General features: G+C 41.6%; 1 protein-coding gene across 1 annotated transcript in view; it reads right to left on the bottom strand.

The window, feature by feature from the left end:
• Positions 1–20849, bottom strand: part of CRYBG1 (crystallin beta-gamma domain containing 1) — a 42437-nt gene extending 21588 nt beyond the window's left edge. Inside the window, exons 1-13 of the mRNA XM_059835708.1 lie at positions 19366–20849; positions 14130–14192; positions 12245–13709; positions 11984–12160; positions 9401–9448; positions 9177–9295; positions 7646–7808; positions 6523–6662; positions 2601–2727; positions 2242–2277; positions 1673–1815; positions 1287–1413; positions 1050–1195 (exon numbers count right to left, since the gene is read on the bottom strand). Of these exons, the coding sequence (XP_059691691.1) occupies positions 1050–1195; positions 1287–1413; positions 1673–1815; positions 2242–2277; positions 2601–2727; positions 6523–6662; positions 7646–7808; positions 9177–9295; positions 9401–9448; positions 11984–12160; positions 12245–13709; positions 14130–14192; positions 19366–20117 (3506 nt within the window). The 5' untranslated portion in view covers positions 20118–20849. The remainder of the gene's footprint in view (positions 1–1049; positions 1196–1286; positions 1414–1672; positions 1816–2241; positions 2278–2600; positions 2728–6522; positions 6663–7645; positions 7809–9176; positions 9296–9400; positions 9449–11983; positions 12161–12244; positions 13710–14129; positions 14193–19365) is intronic.
• Between the last annotated feature and the right edge of the window lie 4605 nt (positions 20850–25454).

The following is a 25454-nucleotide window of genomic DNA, read 5'->3' on the forward strand; positions in this document are numbered from 1 at the left end:
AGTGGCTTCAAAAGATCACCAGGCAGAAAAAACCTGCTGTCGCACCATATTCATACACAAATTAAAACCACTCCTCTGGAAAGCACTGAGCTTGATTCTGCAATCTTTATCCAGACAAAACTTGCAGAGATATCGCACAGGTAACACACAGAAAGATTTAGGGTGTGGCTGGGTAAGGCAGAGCTTTCAGCAAGTCACCTGCATACCAGGCAGGGAGAGAGACTATACATCTCATACTCTTTTGGTTCTACTACTTTAAGTAATTTTGTATATTTGGAGACATGATTGCTAATACTTGTTTGTATTTCCAAAATACTTTGATGCAGTCTACAAGGCTGTGAAACTCAAGCTGCAATTGATGTATGAACAAATCCAACAGCAAAGTCTATCAACTTAACCATGCGTGACAACACACATGGCACAAAGAGTTGTTAATGGCCATGTCAATGCAAAGTTTTGGGAACCACTGTCTTAAAAAACCCCAATTAAAAACAACGCCACAGTACTAAAACACTATTAACCTGTAAGATTCACTGAAAAAGCAATGTTACTTTTCAAAACAGTTAAAGTCTCCTTAATACCAGAAGGTATTAGTGAGCATGGGAAGCATTATCTCCATTTTACACACAACTGAGAGAAAGAGCAAGGAATTTGCCTCTGGTCAAACACAAGAAGCCTGGATATTAGTTTCAAAACTGGAAATTAGTTCCATAACAATTTTGCTGTTGCAACACTGTAAAAAAAAAAATACAGCCATGAGAACAAGCTATTTCTACCTCTCTGATGAAATGTCATCTCATACTTTCACACTTTGTGTATCAGTAAGTCAACATCTCCTGGGGCCATCTGATCTGAGACAAAAACTGATTTCCTGTACATATTCACAAAAACTTTACTTCTCGCATTCTGCAGTCAAGGGCAGAAAATTTTATCTAAAGACTCCACACAGACATCAGAAGTCAGAGTGCTGAAAAACATCTGCAAATACCATCAAATTCTGAATAGAATAGCACATTTAAAATTGAACAGCGATTAAAAATATCACTTACACGCCACTTAGCACATTTATAGACTGTGTCCTCAGCCCATATCCAGTGTCCTTCAAATTGGAAATAATTCCTAACACATTAATATTGGAACCCTTGGATCCAAAGTCTTTTTCACTGTACATTATCATATGGGAGCTTGTGAAGTCCTGTTAAAACAAAGAGAAGCATCCTAAGGAAAATGCAACATGATGTCTCAGATCACTTAGGAGATGCCCACTATATGTTCTTGGAACTTACGCCAACAATTGGTCGCAGTGACTGCAACTCTTCATCATAGCCACCCCAGTCTGTCCAATCCCGATACGCTCCCTCTTCCAGCAAGTACTGATGGCCTTCAAACTCAGGCTTCTCATAAGCGACCCAACTAAACAACAACAACAACAGAGTCTGCATGTGAAAACGGACAACTGCCACTCCATGTTGTTATGCAGCAGATACAGATGTGTGAAATTTGTTCTTTTGCTGTGAATATTTGCAAATTTAACCCACACATACACCTAAATCCCAAAACTAGGAAAACAGAGAAAATAAATGGGTACTGAATTTGTCCACTGCAACTTCCAGCCTACGGAGTTACTACTTCAGCTGAAGGGGAAATATTGCTCGTGTTTTCCCACACTTACACTCCTCCCAGTACTTTCAGGGATCCCACTGATGTAAGTGGAAGTCTTGTCTTTTCTTCTGATTCCTTGTCATCAAGCATAAAAATCTCTGATTCTACTTCCACATGTCTCCCTTCAAAGAAAGGCTTCTCATAAATGATTACCTGTAGAGGAAATGAAGAAAAAGAAAAGTTGCAGAGAGCATGATAAATTCTGACAACAGACAGTTTCTTTTGCATGGGCACATAGAAGGAGAAGGCAAGATTATGAAACTAGTTAGTGGATCTCTCTATTCTCTTCAAGAGATCTCTCCCTTAGAGATGCAACATGAGGGCTTGAATGTTCGTCACCCGTCTGCATTATCCAGATAGCTGTTAATGCTGTGACATATATATATATATATATATATGTCACATGTGATGTATGCATTAACATGACAGAAATTGCAGTTTCATGGTGTGGTCACATACAGTAGGACCAGCCACTAAACCATCAGTAGTTGGTACACAGTAAAGATAAATATATCTACCCACATGTAGTTCATGTGTTATAAAATACCTTTGGACAATCAAATAAATACTGACTTTTACCTTTGGCTCTCCACTGAATTCAACTTTGCGACCACCCTGTTAAAAAAAAAAAGAAAAAAGAAGTTTTCTATACTTAGACAGACAACTTATAGGCAACTATAAGAGTCATCAACTCTTCACAAAAAGACAGAAGTAAGATGGAACCTTCCTTGAAGAACACAAGTGAAAATAAGAAGGCAGATTAAAGGCAGAAATGGATGCAATCCAATGTTGAAAGTTCAAGTATTTTATAGACTAAAAATTTTGGGTTTTAAAGTGTTACATTTTTGTGAGTCTTGCAAAATCTAGCTACCTTAACACATTATTTCTAACACATAAAACACAGGTCATGTAACTTGCAAGTAATAACGGTATTTTACCATTTTCAAGGGCCTCATGGACCTAATGTAGGCTTCCTTCTTCTCCCAGAACGCTAAATTGGGATATTCACCAGGCTCCAACATTAAAGGGACTCCCTGGAAACCAGGTTCTTCATAAATTAGCCATCTAAAGGTGGGGGGGGGCGGGAGGAGGAAAGCAAAAGATAAAAACCCCAGAACATTGCTGAACAGTAAAGAACAAGACAATATGCTTACTTTAGAAAAGACATCACTGTACCCTTAATAAAACTTTGTTTCTTTACCATCAAAATTGCCAACTACAAGATGGCATACTGGCAAAATCCTGTGCCTGTGCAGGAGCCACCAATTATTCATCTGTTTTGTTTGATCAGGCTAAAAAAAAAAAATAAAATCAGTACAATGAACAGACAGTTAAGAATTTGACTCTGTCTTATCTGAAGGCAACCCAAGTTTTAGACTAAAGTTTCAAGACTTAAGGTTACTCTGTATTATTTTTAGAATAGCTTTAAAATATACAGAACCAATTTTCAATCAGTTGAAAGATCTCTACTAACCTAGCCCTGGATTTGTTGCAAAATCTGTGCAATAGAAAATTCTAAACTTGTGTTATTTGCTAATACATAGAAAAATCTGACAAATCCTTAAAATCTACTTCCTCATGGTTTGTATCTGCTAGTAAATCTACTTTCAAAGACATAACTTTCAAAATTCCTCATTGGGATAGCAACAGTAGTTTTTCAAAGCTCTTTCAAGAAAATCTTGCCAGTAATCACTTACTGGAAACAAAGAAACATACTGCTGATCTCTGCGTAAGGATGGCAGTGTATTTCTTCCAGTTAAATTTACTGATCTATCAGAAGTACGGCATGGGGCAGTATAAAACATGTACTAAACAGGAACACTTTATGCAGCCAACCCTTTAATTATGTAAGGATCATAATGTATAAATCTGGTGATACAGAAAGATGTTAAAATAATCCATCACTCTATCATGCTTAAGAGGCAGATTCCAAACTGAAGTAAACTGGCACAAGATGGAACCATACGTCTGCAATGAAACTATACCAAGAAACAAACAAGGAGCTTTAGTTTTACTGACATCTAGAGCCAAATGTTTGATATATTGTGTGTCCTGTAGTCCACCACTCAGTAAGCCCTCAACTTACGGCTAGTCACAAGTGGTGTTCCCCAGGGCTCGGTACTGGGGCCAGTTCTGTTTAGTATCTTTTTCAATGATCTGGATGAGGGGATTGAGTGCACCCTCAGTCAGTTTGCAGACGACAGCAACTTGGGCGGGAGTGTTGATCTGCTTGAGGGTAGGAAGGCTCTACAGAGGGATCTGGACAGGCTGGATCAATGGGCAGAGGCCAACCGTATGAGGTTCAACATGGCCAAATGCCGAGTCCTGCACTTGGGTCACAACAAACCCATACAATGCTACAGGCTTGGGGACGAGTGGCTGGAAAGCTGCTGCATGGAAAGGGACCTGGGGGTGTTGTTTGACAGCCGGCTGAAGATGAGCCAGCAGTGTGCCCAGGTGGCCAAGGCGGCCAATGGCATCCTGGCCTGTATCAGAAACAGCGTGGCCAGCAGCACTAGGGGAGTGATCGGAACTGGTGAGGCCACACCTCGAATGCCGTGTTCAGTTTTGGACGCCTCACTACAAGAAGGACATTGAGATGCTGGAACATGTGCAGAGAAGGGCAGCGAAGCTGCTGAGGGGTCTGGAGCACAAGTCTTATGAGGAGTGGCCGAAGGAACTGCAGTTGTTTAGCCTGGAGAAGAGAAGGCTGAGGGGAGACCTTATCACTCTCTACAGCTACCTGAAAGGAGGTTGCAGAGTGGTGGGTGTTGGTCTCTTCTCCCAAGGACAAGTGATAGGACAAGAGGAAATGGCCTCAAGTAGTGCCAAGGGAGGTTTAGATTGGATATTAGGAAAAATTTCTTCACTGAAAGGCTTGTCAGGCATTGGAACAGGCTGCCCAGAGAGGTGATATTCAATACCTCCAGAGCGGTGATACCACCATCCCTGGAGGTATTGAAAAGACGTGTGGATAAGGTGCTTAGGGACATGGTTTAGTGGTGGACTTAGCAGTGTTTGGTTTATGTTTGGACTTGATCTTAAAGGTCTTTTCCAACCTAAACGATTCTATGATTCTAACTTCACTGCAAGAATTTAAACACATGGAAGACCAAGGAGAGAGTACAATCAGAAGATAAAGGTGCATTGACTCATTTTGTTGGCAGCTTTTAGTAAACAACAATTAAGTACGAACACTGGGAAACTTTAAGAAGATACAACCACACCCACATGGCAAGGTGACTCAGAATAAGAGCCTTCCTTAACTGCCAATACAGTGAATGATGCCATGCCTGTAAACTAAAAGAAAGGAAAAACCCTGCAACATGCAAAAAAGCAGCAACAATTTACTGAATTTCTCATGCAAGCAATTGGCAGAAGCAACTTCTTTTTACACTGGACTAATTAACTGACATCTGAGAAGATTATTTTTCAACTGCCTATTTTGCTTCCTGGTGCACATATTAGTCTGCCTTCCCTCAAGGGATCCAAATGCAACAGAGAGAAGTTAAGACTGTAAGACTTTACACATTTTTGGTGCAAAAAATGCTGTCACACTGATGCAAAATAAGGATGAGTCTGAAGTCCGAGAGATGTGCACAGGCTCTGCTTCCTTTCCAAAAATTTTGTAATTTCACTATTCACAGAATGCTTTTAAGCGAGGGACAGAAATAAAGTGGAGAGGTAGATGAAGTCAATTAATAGTCAACCACCAAATAGCATATCTGATTTCATTACTCTTGGCAGACATGTAATTTGGATTAGGCTTGCAGTTCAACAGAAATAACCTCCTGTCAGAACCAACTACTTGGACATCTTAAAATTTCCCTATATACCCAAGTGCTTCATTTTTTTCCCAAATCAAGGTGTAAAGATTTAATCAGACAAAATACCCTTTACCTAACAATTACAATGCCCCATTGATCATGTGGCATATTTGAAACATCTTTGCAGTGGTATGTAACACTTGTCTTAGTTGGGCAGGTTTTGATAGTTAAATAGACTGATAGCAAGGCAAATGCTGTCAGTGCCCAAACACAACAGGGCCAACAGGTAACAACCAAGGTCTGTACACCCTGCAAAACGTTCCGCATCACTGGAAGTGGATCCACTCTCTCACTTTTTGTGAAAGCAGCCTCCCTCTTCCGCATACTTTTCCCAGTACCACTTTGAGGTGTATTTTCAGTACCAATTTACAAGTTTATTTATTAAGTTACCAAAACTGCCATTGGTGCAGTGTCTGGATTGTTCCTTAGAGGTCTCTTTTCTCATAAAAAGCTTGCTTAGTTCATGAGATACATTACACTCCTAAATCAGATGGCTAGATATTTTCAGGTGACGTAACATCCATGTCCGAAACATCACCATAAAACACTGATTAAAATGCACTGTGACATACAAGAATGCTTTCCAAAGTCCACACATGACACTAAGTATTATTTTGTAAGACAAGAGATTGAAAATTTTCTTCTTTTAGTACAATGATTTCAAGTTTAGAGGAAAGCAAGTAGGCAATGTGGTCTTATCATAACAGTTCATCCCCCCCTCTCACGATAATTTTGCCTGAATGAGAAAGAATAGGAGAGGCAAACTCATTCCTTTGCTACAAAGACTTAAGGGCTACTCTGTCTTTACTACATGCAAGCAGAAGAAAAACTGGCTCTAACAAAATGTTTTAAGAGGTCAGCCTCTCCAAGAGTGAAGCATTACAATGATGTACTAATGCTACTGTCAACAAATACTACCAAAATACAGGACTAGAATAAATACAGCCTGTTTGCATGTCTGATAGGTGTAACCAATGGTTTAAAACAAATTCCTTTCATAGCAGTACACGTTCATACAGAACTATGCACTTACATGCCCCAGTGTACTTTGATAGAACAAGTCTTCTGAGTGGTGCCGAACACCCCGGTTTCTTCAGTGTCGTCAAAAAAGGAAGTCACGATTCCTAACCCTTCAGGTTCTGTATACAAATCAATTCGGCAAACCCTGTAATCCTGAAAAATGAAGATTGCCATAATCACTTAATCTGTGCTGTGAGTTCTGTAATTGATGTGGATAACTAAATCAGTTTTGAAACACATGTTTATTTTAAATTGTTTCCCCCCTTGTCAATTACTACTGCTATTAGATGCCTATAATAAAAGTGTAACGAGGCCAGTTTGCCTGTCTCTGTTTGGACCAAGACAGTCAGCCAATCTCTAATCAGCATTTACATTGTTTACTTTCTGCCATCTAGGCAGGAATGCATCTTCTTTCATCAGTTAACATTTCCTCTAGCAAATTAAATCCTAAGATAACAGCAAGCAAGCCATTCTTGAAGAGAACTGCAATTTAAACAAGAATTGTAGTTAAAAGCAATACATTCCTCCTTTTTCCCTTCCTAGTCAAATAACTTTATAGCTCATGCTTGTTTTGGTAACCTGCAAAGGTAACTACTTAATGGTAGATTAAAAGTGCATGTAGGAAGGCTGTCCCACCACGTGTGAAACTCCCTGATAAGTCTGCGTATACAGGGCTATTTTTTGAGTATCAAACAGGGTTTGGCATCTGACATTGAAGTTTATGTTGAGTGTAAATTTGGTTTATGTTAAAAAAAAAAAAAGCCACACACATCTTTTGAAAATATGAATCTGTGGAATTACTGATGGTTTTCTGGGATGTTTTTCCTGAGAGACTGACCAGGCTAAAAAGCATATGCTGTACATAGTGGTTTTTATTAGAGTAGCCTCCAAAATGCTAAGTTTTCTTCCTGCCCCATCCTTCCAGTGGATGAGTGGATGTTACCATAATCCCTATTGTGCAAAAGCCCCCAGATTTATTTTGTGATTAAACAAGAAATTCAACATGGAAGATTGTTTCATGCATTTACAACTCATGTTACACATGTATCCTAATACACCCATCACACTTTGTATCAGTATAAAACATCACCAAATATTACGATCTACAAAAAAATTTCTTTACTTATATTACTTGCCTTAACAACATGTCTTATTGAACCAATCATTGCAGGCTTTAGAGATTTGCATTCATTTTGCTCTTCAGAAGTACCTGCACCCCAAATATCTGGGAGTTCCAGCTCTCCTTCTTCCAGGGGAATAGAGGGGCCTTCAAAATTTGGTTTCTCATACAGTATCCAGCTTAAAATAAAAATTTCTCATTTTTAATGGTGCTTTATCAAGTGTGATTTGCAAAAATCATGCTCCCATTTAACAAATCCTTTCATAAGAAGTATTATTTCCAGAACCTTCCCACCACCCCAATTCAGCTTATTTGCCCAATACTGCTGATGCAAGCCATTTCTGGTCTCTGTGATACTTTTAAAAGCAATGATAAAAACAAAGATGCCTACTGCTGACTTTGTAATTTCATCAAAAACTCTTCCACCTTTTTAAATTGATGATTTGGGGCAGCAAGACTACTGTCTATGAATACCAGACTCTTGCATGAGATACTAATCAGAATTTGTAGGTCAGAAAATGTTGACACTGCAGACTGCTGTGTCATGCATAAACAGACAAGCTACTTGGATCCTGTGAACAGCAGCCTGGAGTTCTACAGGGGCTGGTACAGATGTGCCAAAGGATGATAAGACTGCTCAGAAGACAAGCACAACTTTATTTTTAACAGCAGGTTTGAATATATAACTAGATAAAAACTATATCCATCTGCAAATACAAAACCCTCCTCTGGAGCTCCGAGTTGAAGGGGGGAAAAAATGCCCATTCCCCTAGTCCATGCTGGAAAAAAAGACATGGCTCACACAGATCAAAAGATTTTTCATTCCAGTTTTCTGATGTTAGCAGCAATCTGTGCTTCCCAGTACCTCCTACCACAGCTAGCCCTTGTTTCCGCAGCTTACTATCAGATCATTGCTTTTGAGAACCTGCTATCTGACTGTATTATAGCCTGGCCACAACTTAACTTGCCATGCTATCCATGCCATGCTATCCACACTAATAATGGCTGTTCTGTTAATGCCAGAAAGAACGTAGGACATGAACTGCTTCTGAATTACTCTTAGGCAATCCAGCTTTTAGCGAAAAGTTCTCTCTGGTCTTACCAAAGAACCAGTCAATTATCTCTACAGCACCACCTTATTATACCTTTGGACATGGAATTAATCTTCTGCATCCAAACCCATGTCAGACCTGACTTTAAAATCCTTTGCTAGCCTTTTAGCCCAATCCAAACACTATGCAAGAACCCATAAAGGGGAGAGAAGTCAAAGGGCAGCATAGCCAGACAGAATCTGTCATTTCATCCCACGCCTATGCCTGGTGAAACGTTGCACCCCTCCAGATGGTAACACTCACTCAATTTGTCAGAAAAACAAGTTTCCCGGCCCAGAACTTCCTATCGCAGAGGTAAAAGGCCACAATTCTTGCTCATAGGTGTCTATGTTACATTGCCATTTGCAAGGCAGACTTACTGTGAATTACATGCTCATTCTGTTTCAAAACATTTTTGGATAGACAAATTATAAAGAGTAAAAATTAATCCCTTACCATCCTCTGATGACTTTAACTAAAATTGTTGGTGACAGAACCCAAGAACTGCAATCCAAAACGTCATGGAAAACTTCGATACCATTTTTTTGATGGTCTGATTCACAATATATCACCAGCTGTGTTAAAAAAAAAACAAAACAAATGCACCAACAACATATAATTCTATCTTGCTATGCTTTAAATATAGAGAGGAACAGTAAAGATAATAAAATTGATCTTACCTTGCCAGGTCTGGGATTGATTTTACTTTGTCCATTTCTTGAAAGTGCCTAATAGACAAGTGGGGAGGAAAAAAAAAAAAAAGAAAAAAAAAATCACAAAAAAACCCCAAACCAAAAAGGTATTCAACAAACATGCTCAGCTATACAAGAGCAGCTGGTGCAACAAAATAAAAATTAGTCTGAATAGTGAAAAGCTGATAAACACTACAACTGCATCCACCTACTGCTTCAATTCCTTCTTCCTCCTGAAGAGCAGTATCTTGCCACAAATGTACAAATTTACCTATCTTTTTTAAACTCTAAATTATCATCTCACTGAAGCCAACTAACTTCAGACTTGAAATGCTTTCAAATCCTCCTGATCAGCTTCCTATATATTCCAGGAATTTCATACCAAGAAACTACTTTAAAAAAACGAGCATTAATAAAGTACATGCTCTACAATGATAAAGATATTAATGAAAGTTTAAATGTCTGGTAACCATAAAGCATAAAATAGTTTTGAAAGAATATATGAAAAGACTGAGGAGGCATCATGGCATATACATGTATGAATTTTGTGCTAAACATCTTGTAACAAGATAGGTTTCTTCAAAAAATGTGAGACTGTGCAATAAGTGATAGACTAAAAACGCCGAGAACAAATAAAACACACTGAGGTATACAAAATCTAAAACAATGCTGAGTGGTAAATTATGAGATATAGAACATATGGGAAAGTTGTGGTTGTATGACGTCATCTTAAAACAAATAAAGAAAGCATTGCAATTACGCGTTTCGTTTCCTAACAAGGACGGGAGTGCTCATTCTGGAACAGGGTCCCGCTCTTCCAGGAACTATTCATATAAACAAAAAAAGCCAAACAGATCCTGCCCTGAAGTAGGTTGCAGCCTAAGATAACCAGCAACACGTGCAAGGAACTAATGAGAACATATTAGTCAGCACACAGGGCAGGCCGTGGTCTCAGGACAGAGTTCCTAACCATCAGGTTTTTGCAGGCATCATCAAGACACGTTGAAGCATGACTGGTTTGTTAGCCTGTGCTTCAATTCCAGTTAGAACTTGCTCTGTGTTTTAAGGAATGCCAAAGTCATTGTTTTGGGCTGCCCTTACTCTCTTCCTTCGCATTACCCATTAGCCATTGCATCATTATTTTCTTAGTCAGTGGAAGATGCACAGTAGGTACACATCATACAAACATTTTTGGTTCCTGTCTAACTTGAGCAAGACAATTCAGAGTCAGCAACAGCGCTGCATAAGTCCTGGAACCCTTCAGAGCCTAACGGGCTTCTCTCAGGAGCAGTCTTATGTGTATACGTCCCCCCTTGCCATACCAGGCCTCCACACTCTACTGAAAAATTGAAACCCACTCAGGAACAACAGTTTAAGTAGAGAAAAAAAAAAAAAAAAAAAAAAATCAGTACTAGCCATTTAGCTTTAAACTCGTTTTGAAAGCAAGCAGGACCATCTAGAGTAAGAAAGCCTTTTTAACTGGCAGCATAAGTCTACACTACTGCAAATAACCCCCCGTAATTTTCATCCCCGCACTAATAAAAAAAAAATCCCATGAGAAAAAAAAATCTATATCCTCAAAATTTCAAGGTACCATGGATGATTTCCTTCTGCAAGGTGAAGAAGAAAGGAGTTATTTCTACTATTCCCCCACTCCTTTTAGTACAACTGTAACAGCAGATAACCACTACCTTTGGAAAACTTCTCAAACTTCTTATATGCTGCTTCAATTCCACACATCACATTAATGTGGCTATTAAACTTTGAAGAACTTTTTTCTTCTCATGGTTCTTAGATCTGATTATTGTTACCCGAGAGGAAAACTGTAAAGGCCCACATCAATAGAAACAGCAGATACCAATATAAGACATTGGTTCATCATTTTGAAAACAGAAAGTACAAAGTTCTCCCACATTAGGGTAAAGGTGCCTTGAAGGGAAAATGTAGGTCTGCCTTCACTCATGATGAATAAATGATCATTACCAGACAAAGGGAAAGCCCTCCACTGTAGCAACACTTTCAATAATCACTACTATCCAGTTCTTAAAGTATTCTTAATGAATATGTATTTTCTATCAAATGCATAGGAATACTGGGAACAAAAACAGGGCTAAAAAAAAGTTTGCCCTGTTACTCATTTAACAGTGCAATGGCTGAATGTCTTCCTGGAAGAGGAGAGAGATTACTATCAACAGAAGAAGCAGGCACAAATTTTCTGAAGTTCACAGAAAGCATTCTACTAATTTACAATAAAAAATAAAGTTAGCATGAGATTTGTTTCAAAATAATACAAAATCAAGTATGAAGACATATTCAAACATGCACTTTCAATTCATATTTGTGAAGAGTCTCAAAATAAGGGCACTATGAAGAAACATGATTATGTTACTAGACGCCATCTCATTTTCATGTGTAGCCAACATCAGATGAAATTGGTACCATACCTACGTTCACCTCTGGATATTTGTAATCTATATATGTCCCTAAGAGGGAAAACAATGTATGCATATCATCTATAGAAAATACAAAAGCTGGTTAACTTTCCACACAGATTTTAAACACAATACTTACATCCACATCTAATAAACCAGCGGAGACATTTGATTCATATCTGCCTGTCCCTAACCAGCTGGAAAAACTTTTCTCAGGGTTCCCATAGTTGGGCACTGGTAAACTTAGTTCTTTTTTTGCACTATCTGCTTGCATGTACCTCTCCACAAAACTTGGAAACTTCATATCTGAAAGAGACTAAATTGCAAAATCAAAATTAACAGTCTTTCAGCAAGGAGAAAAAATTTTACATGGTTGCATTTAATGAATGATCTTTATTACCTCAGATTTTTGAGGCACGCCGAATGGCCCAGAAGCATCCTGTTGTAAAGGAGGCATCCCTGAGGAGTCAGTTGTAAAAGCTGTTGTGGTGTTATTTACTGAGGCGACAGAAGGATTAAAAAACTTTTCTTTAGATGTAGAAGACAGCAAGCTTGAGAAGAGGGAGCTTTTTTCAAGCCGGGATCTCTTAATTTCACCATCTGTACCATCAATGTTCTCTTTTCCATTGATTTCCTGAGTAAAGGCAGGTTCCTCTCTATTACATGATTGCAGGGCTTTGAATATGATACTTTGCTCTGTTGATGCACGCTTGGGCCTGACTCTGGCTATTGTTTCCAGGCTTTGCATTTTCATTTGTTGGGCCGGTAAGAGATCCTGTGTTTTTTCCCTCCTCAGTCCCAAACCAAAAGTAAATACACTAGGATCAAATACTTTCTCTAAGTTGTCTTCATGAATGGGAGGCATTGCGAAGTGGGGCGCTGGGGACTTGGGAAGCTTTGACCTTTTCTTTTTCTGGGGTAAACAAACCGAGCTGTCCAAGTTTTTTATTGTTTCAGCAAACTTCTTCATGTCAGATGGGGAATCAAAAATGCTATCATCTTCAGCAGATCCATTACAGGCTTTGCCTGGGCTTTTTTGTGTATTGATGTTGTGCTCTGATATCAATATACTGTCTTGACTGCTGTCATCATACTGCAGTGTTGCAAAGCTCAAATCTCCTGGTTTTGCCTTCTTATCTCCATTTTCCATCTTCTTAAATTCTGATCTAGAAACCTGATGAGATGGTAGAGGATATTTATCATCATTGCAAGGTGACAAAACTTCTGTGTTTGGCAGTATCTTTTCTTCATTTCTGTGGATTTCTGGCCTTGTGCTATTTCTTTGGTAGGAAGTATCTTGAGCATTTTCACTTTTACTGGGTGAGTGCAAAGACAGTTTAAAAGGTGAACTTTCTTTTTTAGCTGAGGTTAATTCTGGATCGGGTTGCTTCAGAGAGACATTACTAGCATCAATTTTGCTGCTTTGGTTAAAAAGGGATATTGCAGCTTTTACTTTAAGTTCTGTTGTCTTCCCAATATCCTCATAAGAGGCAGAACCTTCTTCATTTTTGCCTTTTAATTCTGCAGTGCTTTCTTTCTCTGGTGTGCCATTCTCAAGTAACTTCTGGCGACTGCTTTGCTTGTTTAACGTTTTGTCAGGCTGTTCACTTTCCTTAGGTTGTTTTCCAAATTTCAGCTTTGCTCTGCCAACAAATGTGCTTGGTACAGTACTATTTTTGGAAGCAAGGATGTCAGTAGGCCTCTGGCTCTGGTTAGCACACTTATTTTCAAACAAGGAAATTTTGTTGGCAATGTTGCTGTTAGTTTTATTAACAGGTTTTTCAAGAGTATCCTGCTCACTTTCTAAACTGTCTTGATTCATAGGTGCTTTAAAATTCAGCTCTACATTCTTCGGTTTGGCTGGACTACAGGAGGCAAAGTGATACAAAGTTACGTCTTTGATTAATCTTGAAAAGACTTGTAACAATTTTCAAAACAATAAAATGTAGCATTATAATGAAATTTTCCATAGTCATATTCAGTTTAAATTTTGTTATCTCAAAAGGAATTAACTAAAAAAGGAGTAACTATATGAATGACAAAAAAATATTAGACACTAAATAAGGAGAATACATTTCAAACATGTACATAGTTCTTTAATGCTCAGTAAAACAAAAACACAGCAGCCTACAGCATCTGCAATTGAGGCAGAGAATTTAACTACTTATGACTGTCAGACATTAAAATTTAATAGTGAGTAGGCAGAATAAATTATATGCATGCTACTCCCTACAGAGTTTAGGAAACAAATCCCAATTCATTAAGGTGATAATGAGTTGGTTAACATTTGAATATTCCTCTCTAACAAGTTTTGAAGACATCTGCTCAGATTCTTTGCAGCCCTTACACTGCAGAAGCAACCTTAAATCAAGTGAAAGACCTCTTCTGGCCTCATTAGTGCTGGTGGAAAAGGTAACTGTCCCCAGTCACTGCATCACCACTTGGCTAAGCGAACACCACATGTGAGGACTCTCCCATTTCCTTCAGGTGAAGTCAGCTAACAATTTAAATTGTGTAAACTAACCCTGCTGATTTTACAAGAATTTAATTAGGAAACACTTATAGAAACTTCTCCATCAGAGTGGATAGAGAAGCGTTTACAGGTACATAGCACATAGTACTCATGTACTATGGCAGAAGGCTGATGACATGCAGCTGAGAGCTTTAAGCCTCCTTCCTCTGAATACCTACATCCAGGAAAAATCATTTGTCCATGTCACTTGCTACTGCAGAAACAGTATGAAGATGCAGGGCATGTGTCTTCAAAATTTATCAGTCAGATATAAGGAGTGTCAAGGAGCCCACCATCACCTCAAAGGCAGCCCTGTTCTCCAAAGAGGAATCTGTAGACACTCAGCAGTGGGAGAACAGGCAGAAACTGCACTACATGAAAACTGACGATGGTGGGAGATTAAAGGAACTAGCTTGCAGCAACAATCTCTAGGGCCTCAAATGTTCTATCAATCAATGGATGATTGTGGTATCTGAGTGCTTTCTTCTTTTTTACCCACACAAGCTGTGTTCACTGAGCTCTCAGACAGCTCTTTAGTCCAAGAAAGAAGCGTGAGGTACAAGTGAGTTAACATGAACAACCCAAAAGTGGAGATCACTCCTTTCTCCTCTTCCTCAAGAGATCCATCCCAAGTAAGAAAGTAAACCCCACTAAAGCAAGACTCTCCATTGTACAAGCTTCTTTTCTTGGAAAAAGCATGAGGAATAAACTTACTGAAACAACAGAAGAACCCAAAATCAGTTGCCTAAGAATCTATACAGAAAGCAACTGTTAAAAATCACCATGTCTTTTCAGAGAAGACTTCCTGATGGCGCTCACTGTAACAACCAGCTGGCTCCTGTTGGTTCACAACTGGAAGGCTCTTATGAAGAACACGTGATCAATAAAAAAGGAAATAGTAAACTTAAATTTTCCAAGTGTGTTTTATTAGCACCTATCTGAAGTATGGCCAGTAATTTTTAAGTCTAGAAACAGAAAAAAGTTATTCCTGAAAGGGGGAAGGCAGGGAGGGAACTATCACACAGCACAAGTATATTTAGACACTACTTTTCATTTGCAGTATGACTGTTTTTCCTAAACTTTTCAAAGTTATATTATTCTACGATTTTTCTTTTTAGAAAATGAATGTAAGCTGCAGGGGACCTTTAAAGGTCAGCTAGTCCAACCTCCTGCTCAAAACAGTGACAGCTTCAGTTACACCAAGTTGCTGAAGGCTTTGTCTGACCAAGTTCTGAATATCACCAAGGGTCGAGATTTCACAACCTTACTAGGAAAGCATTGCAGCAGGTCAGCCACTGTCCCTGTGAATTATTTTTGCCTTATATCCCATTGAAATGTCACTGTTGCAACTTGTAACCATGGCCATTTGTCCCTTCACTGCACACCTCACGAACAAATCTGGCTCTGCCTTCCCTATAATACCTCTATAGGTAGCAAGAGATGATTGAGGTCTACCCATACCCTTCTCTTCTCTCAGTTGAAGAAATCAAGCTGCTTCAGCTTATCCTTAACACATGGTATGCTCCAGTGCCATCAGCTTCTTAATGGCTCCCCACTGGACTCATTCCAATTTGTGAACATCTCTCTTGTATCAGGAGAAGAGAGCTGGAAGAGAAGGGAGGGGTACAACTCGACATTATGCCCCAGATGCAGCCTCATAAGCACCAGATATCTTCTCCATTGACCTGATGGCTATGCTCCTGCCAATGTAGACCATTACAGGCTTAGCCTTCATCTGCACTACTGACACATGCTGGATTTGCTGTTCACCAGGACCCTTCATGACCTTTTCTGATCAGAAAAAGGTACTTATCCTCTCCTTCTACCTGTATTTTCAAGAGGTATTGCTAACAGCCTAGTTATCTTAACAGACTCATTTCCATACCATCCTTTTGTCAGACTGGCACTTGCACTACTACGTGCATTTCAACATAACAACACGTACCTTCCTAATAAAATCTTTCTCTCTCCCTGTATGCCTTGACACAAGCAAGTTTAATAGTTAACACTGATAGTTATCAGCCACGCCTAAAACCCGTTTTAAATGAACAGCTAACACCTCAAAGGTATAGTTTCAAGCTTTGCAAATTTATGCAGAAACAACTACTTCAGCACTTTGTATTTTACATTCTGCAGTATTTCGGCACAGCAGCAGCAGAAAACCAGCTGAGACCGAAAAGAATAGAAAGCTCAGTCAGCCCTGGAGCTCCATCCACTACAGCTGGCCTCCTCTAACTAATCTTTTCATTACACCTTTTTCCACACTAAGAAATACCAATTTTAAATACAGCCAAAAGATGCACCTTATTGCAAGAACTGAGTTTCTAAGCTTGTTTAAAAGGAGGAGATATTGTCTGAGTATCCTTTAAGCCTCCCCTCTAGTATGGGGGGAAAAGCACTGAAAGATGGATTCACTTAACAGTGCAAATGCTTTCTTACAAACAGCCCAACGCGGCTGATTCCTACTACCCAGTGCTGATCTGCAATACCAGGAACAAGTAGGCACAAGAGAAATACTGATGCCCTTCTCTTTGACTACACCTTGCAGCTAACCTGTGGAAGCAAGCAGTTAAACCTCTCCCAATATAGTCATAGATGGAAGGTGAGTCACACAGTTGAAGCATACTGTCCAAACGACCACGTCAAGCATGCAAGTGATGCCAAAAAACATGGATGCCAAAATATCAGATTGAGGTGAGCAAAGAAAAATGGCATGTTAACAGAGCAGAATAATTCAACAAGTGGGCATAACTACAAAACCATGTCTGAACATCAAATATGACAATTCAAGTCAAGTTTTCTAAGTACATCAAAGTAACTACTGCCTGAGGTTTTATTTGCTGATTAGATGTACCATCAACCTCAGTTTAGTCTCAAACCTGACAGATTTCCCTTTCAAAAGCCAGAAGCAAAGCATCCTGTGACTTCCAAGTTGCCCAGTACACAGACATAAAAGGAGAAAAGACAGAAAATGCTATCATTACTTGCAGGGAACCAGCAAAATCGTCTTCTTTTAAAATTATTTGTAAAAACTTGATTCCCAGAATTGGCACAATGTCATTAGTAAGAGACATTAGGCATTTTTTAAGTGAAAACTACTTTGATTATACAAAATCCATCTTATAGGAGGCAACCAAGTCTGTGAGTAAATGAGTATTTTTCAGCCTGAAAAGGATTCATGTGAAGTATCTAACAATCATTTTTTAACCGTTGAAAATGGAAAAGTTATCTGTTCTCTAGTTCAAAGCAATAACAAGAGAACAAAAACACACCTCCTTCTAGTAATGGCAGGATCTTTTCCTTTCCCATTTTACAGCAGCTTAATCCATAACCAGGTTTCTATTTCATATATTCTGATGAACGACTACAAATTATACCAGGTAATTTGACAGTATCAATTTGTCTGGCTAAAGAAACTGTGTGGTACTGTGCAATGACAGCTATGAGATGCGTCGGGAACCTTGCATGCAACACGGCAGTCCCCACCCAAGGCTAAAGTTCCTATAGCAGCAGATAAGGCCAAGACACGGAGTGCCACACACCCCACAAAATCAGGTGAAACAGAACAAGCTGTTTATTAATTAAAATTAAATCTGTCAGAAAGGATACTTTTCTATTACTTTATTAGTATAGCAGAAGATAATTCACTGCACAGCAAGCCAAGGAGATACCCAGAAAAACAAAATCCTGCTACGCAAGCATTTGTAGCTTCATCATTGCTAATTACAGTGACACAAAGAAAAATATGAAAGCTACCTTTCCTTTGAAGTTGTGAAGATACAAAACTTCAGAGTTTAAGATTTGTGTTCTATACTGCCAGATGGTGAAACATCACCATGTACAAAAATACCACAATTTAACTTTCAGTACTAGGTGGTTTTAATTCAGTTACAAATTAACAAATCAGCAGATGCAGAATATTACAAAGGAAATTGTTCCTAATGCTCCTGTGCTTCTCAGATGTGGGAAGCATAATTGGGAACATATATGTTTCTTAAGCCATAATGTCAAACCTTCACATCCCTCTAACACAACTGGACAACAATTCTGAACACTTGGTGTACCTCGGGTGGACCTATAGGATTCAATGTACGCTGACACCTATAAATGAACGTACCAGAATGAAAAAAGCAATAGCACATCATACATAGCCGCGACAATCAAACAACAGAAATTACAAATGTAATGAAATGATTCACTGTAGAAAAGAACGTAATAGAATCCAGAAAATCAATTGCTGGACTCATACGAGTGATTACAGTGAAAGTCAGAAATACATCCACTTATTTATAATCCTAAAGAAAGCACTGATCACCTTTGTTTGACAGATTACAACTTCTCTGAGTGTAAAACCAAATCCTGCAAACTAATATATGTATAATTCTGCAAATGCCTGATGTTATTCACACGCATAAAAATTTACATGATTCATCCTGCACATACTTATGAAAGCAACTATACGTATTTAAGTTTCTGGAGTGTGATCCATCATATCATTTGAAGTTCTACATTGCATCCTACGTTTCTTCATAAAATAATAGCAGAACTTACGTTGTTTCAAAGAACAACTTGAACACATTCCTTATTCAAAGATTTTTCACATACAAAATGTTCAACCATATCCTCAGTTGATTACAGATGGCAAAAATATATTAAGGTCAATGACAGCCGAGCTAATCTGAGCATCAACACGAGCACTGACGATGACGAAAGAGCAGCTTTTATGCATGTTAAAATTATTCCATATAAGGGAACTGACATACAAAGAAATTCCCGATCCATTAAAAAAAAAAAAAGGAAAAAATAATTATTTTTCTAACATATGTAAACTACAGTGCTTGTTAAGGGGTAACTGTAATTATGATACATTTTTTTAAAAAGGCAGTTCTTAATTGGAAATAATCTAGATAAATAACAGATACATAGCTAGTGTTCCTACAGATTCCTCAATACTAATACAGGCAAAATGACAGCTACAGGGATAAAGTAAACTAGTTTATGTTACTTACAGGCTAATCTTTGTCATGACCATTCTGGAAGCATCCAAATTCTTCAGCTTCAAGCTGTCTAAATCAGAATTTGTCTGTCTCTCAGCTGGCGTACACAGGTCTCCATTTTTAATCCCATCAGTACGCAAGAAAGCTCTTCCATCCGAACCGTTACCATGCTTTACTGCCTTGGTCTCATTTCTGCCTTCAGCAAACACCAAGGCAGTGTCTTCTGTCTTATCGGTCAAAGAAACTTTGGGAGACTCCAAGCTGTCTTCCCCAAAAGCCACAGGTATAGTTCCCTTCTCCACTGAAGTTCTTCTTGTCATTGGGTTACTCTCTGGTGATGCTAAAGGTTGTCTTTTTGAGGAGTAATCTTTTACCTGACCCTTCAAACCAGTAGGGGAAATGGGGACAGCATCCAACTGATTCTTTTTATATGATCTTCTCCTTGCAGGGGTTGTGTTTGAGATCTGCTGCTTGCTTTTATCAGCTTCAGTTTTAGATGCCCCTTTGTGAGCAGATCCAACTTTTAGGTCCTGATTATTACCTGGGGAAGAGGAATTCCTTTCAGGAGCCTGTTGAGGAGACTTCGCTTTTCTTTCCGAGTTTATTAGCTTGTCTGAAAACACCTCAGAAGGGACATCATCCTCAAAAACAGATTCTTCTCTTGCAGTAGTCTCAGTCTGGTTTCTCTCTCCATTTGGCATGTCACTCGACGACTGAGATTTTCTCCTTTTTCCAGATCTTTTATTAGCAGATTTTTTATCCATTGTGTCCGAGTCACTACAATTTTCTTCTGATGTAACAGTCACAGGTTCATTAAGGAGTTCGTCTGTTTTTCTTAGGTAGATATCAACAGTTAACACTCTAGCAGAATGTGTGTGTTCACTCACCGCAGATTCCAACTCGTATGGCAAATCCTTTGGTTTTGCATGCCCAGGCTCCTCAGACACCCACGTGTTCACGAGCTGCTTGTGGCTTAAGATACTCTTTTCTAAGTCTTCACTAGACAAATTTCTCAAGCTTTTTATGAAATCTGGAGTTGTGGAATTTTTTATATCTGTGATAGATTCTTTCTCCAGTTCCAGGGTTTCCACACTCAGGCTACTCTCAAGGAAAGAGTTTTTAATGGTTTCACTGCTGCTGCTCCAATCTGCTGACCACTCACTGTCAGAAGAGACTCCCCTACTACTCCATTCTGAAATGGTATCGCGATACAGCGGTCCTACTTCCCCACTGAAATTATATTCCTGTGTCTCAGAAACAGCACTCACGTTTCTCACTTGCTTGTGTACTTGAGGAGCTTCGTGTCCTTCCTTTATGTGCCTACAATATACCGTCTGCGCTCTGTGAGCAGAAACTGACCTCTCCTCTTTCCGATGTGAAGTATGTTCTAGTGAACTTTTGACATTTTTCCTTTTCCCTGTACCAAACAAATTTCCAAGTCTTTCCAAAACTGGTTTCCTTTTATGCTCTTCTCTGGAAGAATCTGGAAATTGTGAGGTGGACTATAAAAACAAACAAACAAACAAACATTTGGTTAATGTCAAAATTGTTTCTGTAATACATTTGTTTGCATTAGCACCACCTACAAATTAAAAGGACACAGTGAATGGGAACAAACCAGCCTGCTGAACAATACTAGCTCTCAAAAAAGAACATGAAAAACAAAACCCTCAAACACCAATTAAAATCCCAAGATCTTTCTGTATGTTTTTGCCTGTGTTTGTTTACAAGTATGCCCATCTTGCCTTACAATACCAGCACTGTATGTCCCAAATCTCAAAACTTTTGCACAATTAGTTAACATCACCCAAAATAATACAGGAAAGCATCCTGGCATCTGCAAGACTGGTGACAAACTGCTTGGTCAAAATTTTCCTTACAAAAACATGAGTGGGGAGTTTAACTTTCCTCTCCGTACTGGCTAAGTTAGCTTTGACACTTGTGCTGGTAGAGAATAGTTTCAAAGGCATATGTTTTATTACGATTCATACATTTCTCATTAATTAAGTCCAATAAATACTTGGCTTGGGTTTTGGGCTAGAAAACCCAGAACCATAAAAGCCACTACATCATTCAATGAGCATTACTGGGTCAAATACTGCCCTGGATTACTCTTGGTGTAGTTCTCCCTTACAACTTCTAATTAACATGGTAAACAGGAAACACGCAACAGCATTGCCGAGCATACATGCATATTTGCATTTTAATATATTAGCACTTTTTACATGCCAGTACGATGAATACTTGTTTTGAGATGTCTATTTCAAAACACCGCGAGTACTTCCTACTTCGGCGGACCAGACCTCCCGAGAAGAGCGGGTCCCCCTCGGCAGCACGGAGGCTGCTCCGGCGCGTTTTAAACTTGTTTTCTGCTGCAGAAGCCGCGACCGCCCGCCAGCATCCAGGCGCCTCCTCCATCGCCGAGCGCGGGCCGGGCGGCGCTGAAGCACCTGCGCCCTCCGCGCAGCCCCGCGGCCGCCCTCGTCCCACCGCGGGGCCGCCACGGTCCCTCTCAGCCGCCGTTTCCCTCCCCGCGGGGACGGCTACGGAGCACCGGCCCAGCTGGCGCCGCTGGGCCGATATCACCTCACAGCCCGCCACCCCGCACAGCCCAGCCCCGCGGAGCCGCCGCTCCCGGCCCGCGCGTCACCGGGAGGGAGAAGCCCCCCAAAGCTGCCGCCGTCCTCCCCTGTCCCAGAACGGGACGAGCGGGAGGAAGGAGCCGCGCCGCATCCTCGCCCGGCTCCGCGTGCCGTGCCGTGCCGTGCCGTGCCTCGCCTCGCCTCGCCGCCCCACCAACGGCCCCGACACTCACCACCCGGCCCGGCGCGGCTCGGCGGCCCCTGCGCGGAGCTGCCCCACACACCGCGCCGCTACCCGCGCAGCTGCCCCGGCGCCACCTGTCTGGGCGCTCCGCCTCGGCCCGCCCTCGCAGCGCGCCTCGGCCCGCCCCGAGCCACCGCCCCCGCCGTGGGCAGCGGCTGCACCTGGCCGGGCCGCCTCCCTCGGCCGCGGAGGGAGGGGCGGTGGTGGCGTTGCACCGGCCCCCAGCGAGGGCGAGGGCTGAGGGGCAGCGGAAAGCGCGGGAAAGCAGGCGCCCTCGGCCACGGGCGAGGCCTTCGAGGGGGCGGCGGAGCGCGAGGGGGCGCCGCGTCCCGTACGTGCCCCAGCAGCCCGCGCTGCTGCGGCTTCCTTGTTATTGAGGGCAAAACGCGGCCCCGGGCGAAACCGACGAACTTTTGATGTTGAGGGAGAAGCGCCAAGGGTGGAACGCGGGCAGTTCACGCCGCCACGGCGGCTGGGTGCAGCGCGGGCTGCCCGGCGTGAACCAGCACCCGGACCAGCGGAGCGCCAGCGCGGGCTGCCCGGCGTGAACCAGCACCCGGACCAGCGGAGCGCCAGCGCTCTCCCTCCGCCACGGCGAGGGGAAGGGGCGGCGGGGCCCAGGGTCTCCGGTTTGTCTCCGCCCGCCACGAGGGCTGCTGGCGCACCGGCTGCCAGCGGGCGCGGTCGTGCCGCCGCCCGCAACGGCTGCGGGGCGGGGATGGCGGGGGGGGGACGGCGGCCCGGCCTCCCCCCGGCCCCGGCCGCGCCGAGGCGCTGAGCCCCAGCAGGGCCCGGGAGTAGGCGTCGCTCTCCCCAGCCCCGCGGCAGGACCTGCCCGGGTAGGCATGCTGGGGCCGGCACCACCCGGCGGCTGGGGCCCTTGTGGGAGATCTCGGTTCAAAGCCCTGCGGGGAGATGAACCCGCATTTTCCACCTCGCAACCGCGGGGCGGCGGGGCCGGCGGGCGCGGCTGCCTGCCGTCTGCGCCTGCCGCCTCGGCCTGGCCCTGGCGCGCCGCCCGCGGGCCGGGTCCGCGGCTGCGGGGGGCAGAGGCGGCGCCCCCCCGCCTGCCCCCGGCCCGGCCGGGGCGGCGTGAGAATGACTCCGCGGCCTAATGGTGCCGGCGCTCTCCCCGGGCGCTCAATTAGTATTTAATGTTTAATGAATGCTAAACTAGTTCTCTTCTAATTAACGCGTAATTACTTGTATGAAGTGGAACAGCTTCAACAGGAAGGACCACGCAAGGCTCACTCCGGCGCTTCTGAGGGCCCTGTGCGGAGGCAGGAGAGACACCAGGTCAACCCGCCTGCGGCTGGCCTGGTGGCGCGGCCCGCAGCCTGTCTGGCCCTCTGGCTATTGAAGAAAATAAGAGCCTTTTTTACGCGGTCACTTCCTCCTCCGGGTGAAAAAGTGTTATTTTTGCTTCATCAACAGACTAACATTTGGCCTCTGTTCTAAAACTCCCCCAAACCTGAGTTGTGAAACATGGTCTTGGCTCCAGAAGAGCCCCACAGAGCCGACTTACTGCCAGTGCAACAGTACGCTGCAGCGAGGCTTGCCCAAACACATGAAGAATACAGAAAACCTAAACTGGGGAATATGTAGAGTTAGCTTATCATACTGCAACCGAACAGAAATCCATGGGAACCCTTGGCTTTGCCTACCTTTCTTACATGTGCTACTTACACAACTGATACGCAACTGTACCACCAACAAAGTCCTGCGTTCACACCCATAGTGATCTCTATGATCATGACCTTGACCTTAGGTTTTTGGGTTGTTGAGGTGGCTTTTTTTAGAGAGAGTGAAATAATCTGCAACTGAGAAAGTCTGATGTTTGTTTTTTCCCTCCCTTCGAGGACTTCTTTCAGCCAGTAGAACCAAAACGGTCAAATACTAAGAGCAACATTGAGGGCTGCATTGAGTTCATACAGCTCAGACAGTTTAAGTGCTTTAGTGATAACAAAAACAACTATAAATTTCCCTATCAGATGCAACAATCATGAATAATGCAGCCCAATTACGATCTAATTTCTTGATTTCATGTATGTATTGCCAGTACTAATTAATTATAGGGAAGGGATAATAAGGAGACAGTAATGAACATTGCTAGCTAAAAAAATGTAAAAATACGAAATTTTCAGGAATGCTTAAAGCAAGCCAATAAGGAATGAGTCACACTAATTTCTCTGAAAATTCATAATAACTACAAGTGTGAGGAGGATGCCTATACTGTTCATACTAAAAACTGGTGAAACACCAAAATAGGGAAAATTTAATGTCATTATAGTGTCAATCTGCATATTAATATTTGCATGTAAAATAGCTGTCAGTCCTCTAAATTAGTTGGGATTACATTATCAACCTGACGTTATTAGACTTGAAGTTGAATTTTGGGTTTGCAAGATTACACTTGGAAAGAATTAGTTATTTGAACTGTGGATCTGGATGTCTCTCTTCCCAGCAGCTGATTTTCATAAAGTCCATGGGAACTTAATTATCTTTGAGACGTCTCCCCCTTTCAAATGTAGTTTAAACTGTCCAACAAGTTCAAAAGGTGTTGGATGGAAGGGAGGAGGGACAGCCAGCCAGTCCAGTCACATAAGCTTTGCTTCCTCAGGGAACGAGGCTAAAGAATTTTTCTTGATCTTGAAATAGCTGCCCTATGTAAACTGTTTTGAAGTAATTTCTTCATACAAAGTACCTTAATTATATACAGCTCTTTCAAAACACATAAAAGGCCAGGTACTTGCCCTGAAGAGCTTATATTTTAACTCAGATAAATGTGGGTGAGCCAGTATTGCCAGTGCAAGAGGGCACAGAGACCAAACTTCTCAAGAGGCTCCAAAGTGGGGCCCAGCCCGACAGAGCACAGCACTGAAATACTTGATTTTCAGAAGGCAAGAAGTATCCATGCTCTGCAGATCAGGCTTCTTCAACATGTTTCTGCTCAAGCATTCTTACCCTTGAGACATTAGCCGCTTCAGAAATCCCCGATCAAAGGCACGGGCAACTGAAAAAAAACAGAGGGCTTGCCTAGCCATTCCTTGGACAGCATGGAGGAAGTCATTTCAAGTACACTGCATGAATCTTTAAAGCTGTGTTCTAATCTGAAAGCAAAACACCTTCTTTTTAACCAAGAAATGTAAATCTTGTTTGTATTTATATTCATACCTGTTTATGTTAGCATTAGAATATTTCCTCTGTTTTTGGTTGCGTTTTTTTCTCATTAGCTAATGTAAGTTGCCATAGCCAAACCCCTAATTTAACAACGT

This window comes from Gavia stellata, chromosome 2, assembly GCF_030936135.1.
Source record: "Gavia stellata isolate bGavSte3 chromosome 2, bGavSte3.hap2, whole genome shotgun sequence".
NCBI lineage: Eukaryota > Metazoa > Chordata > Aves > Gaviiformes > Gaviidae > Gavia > Gavia stellata.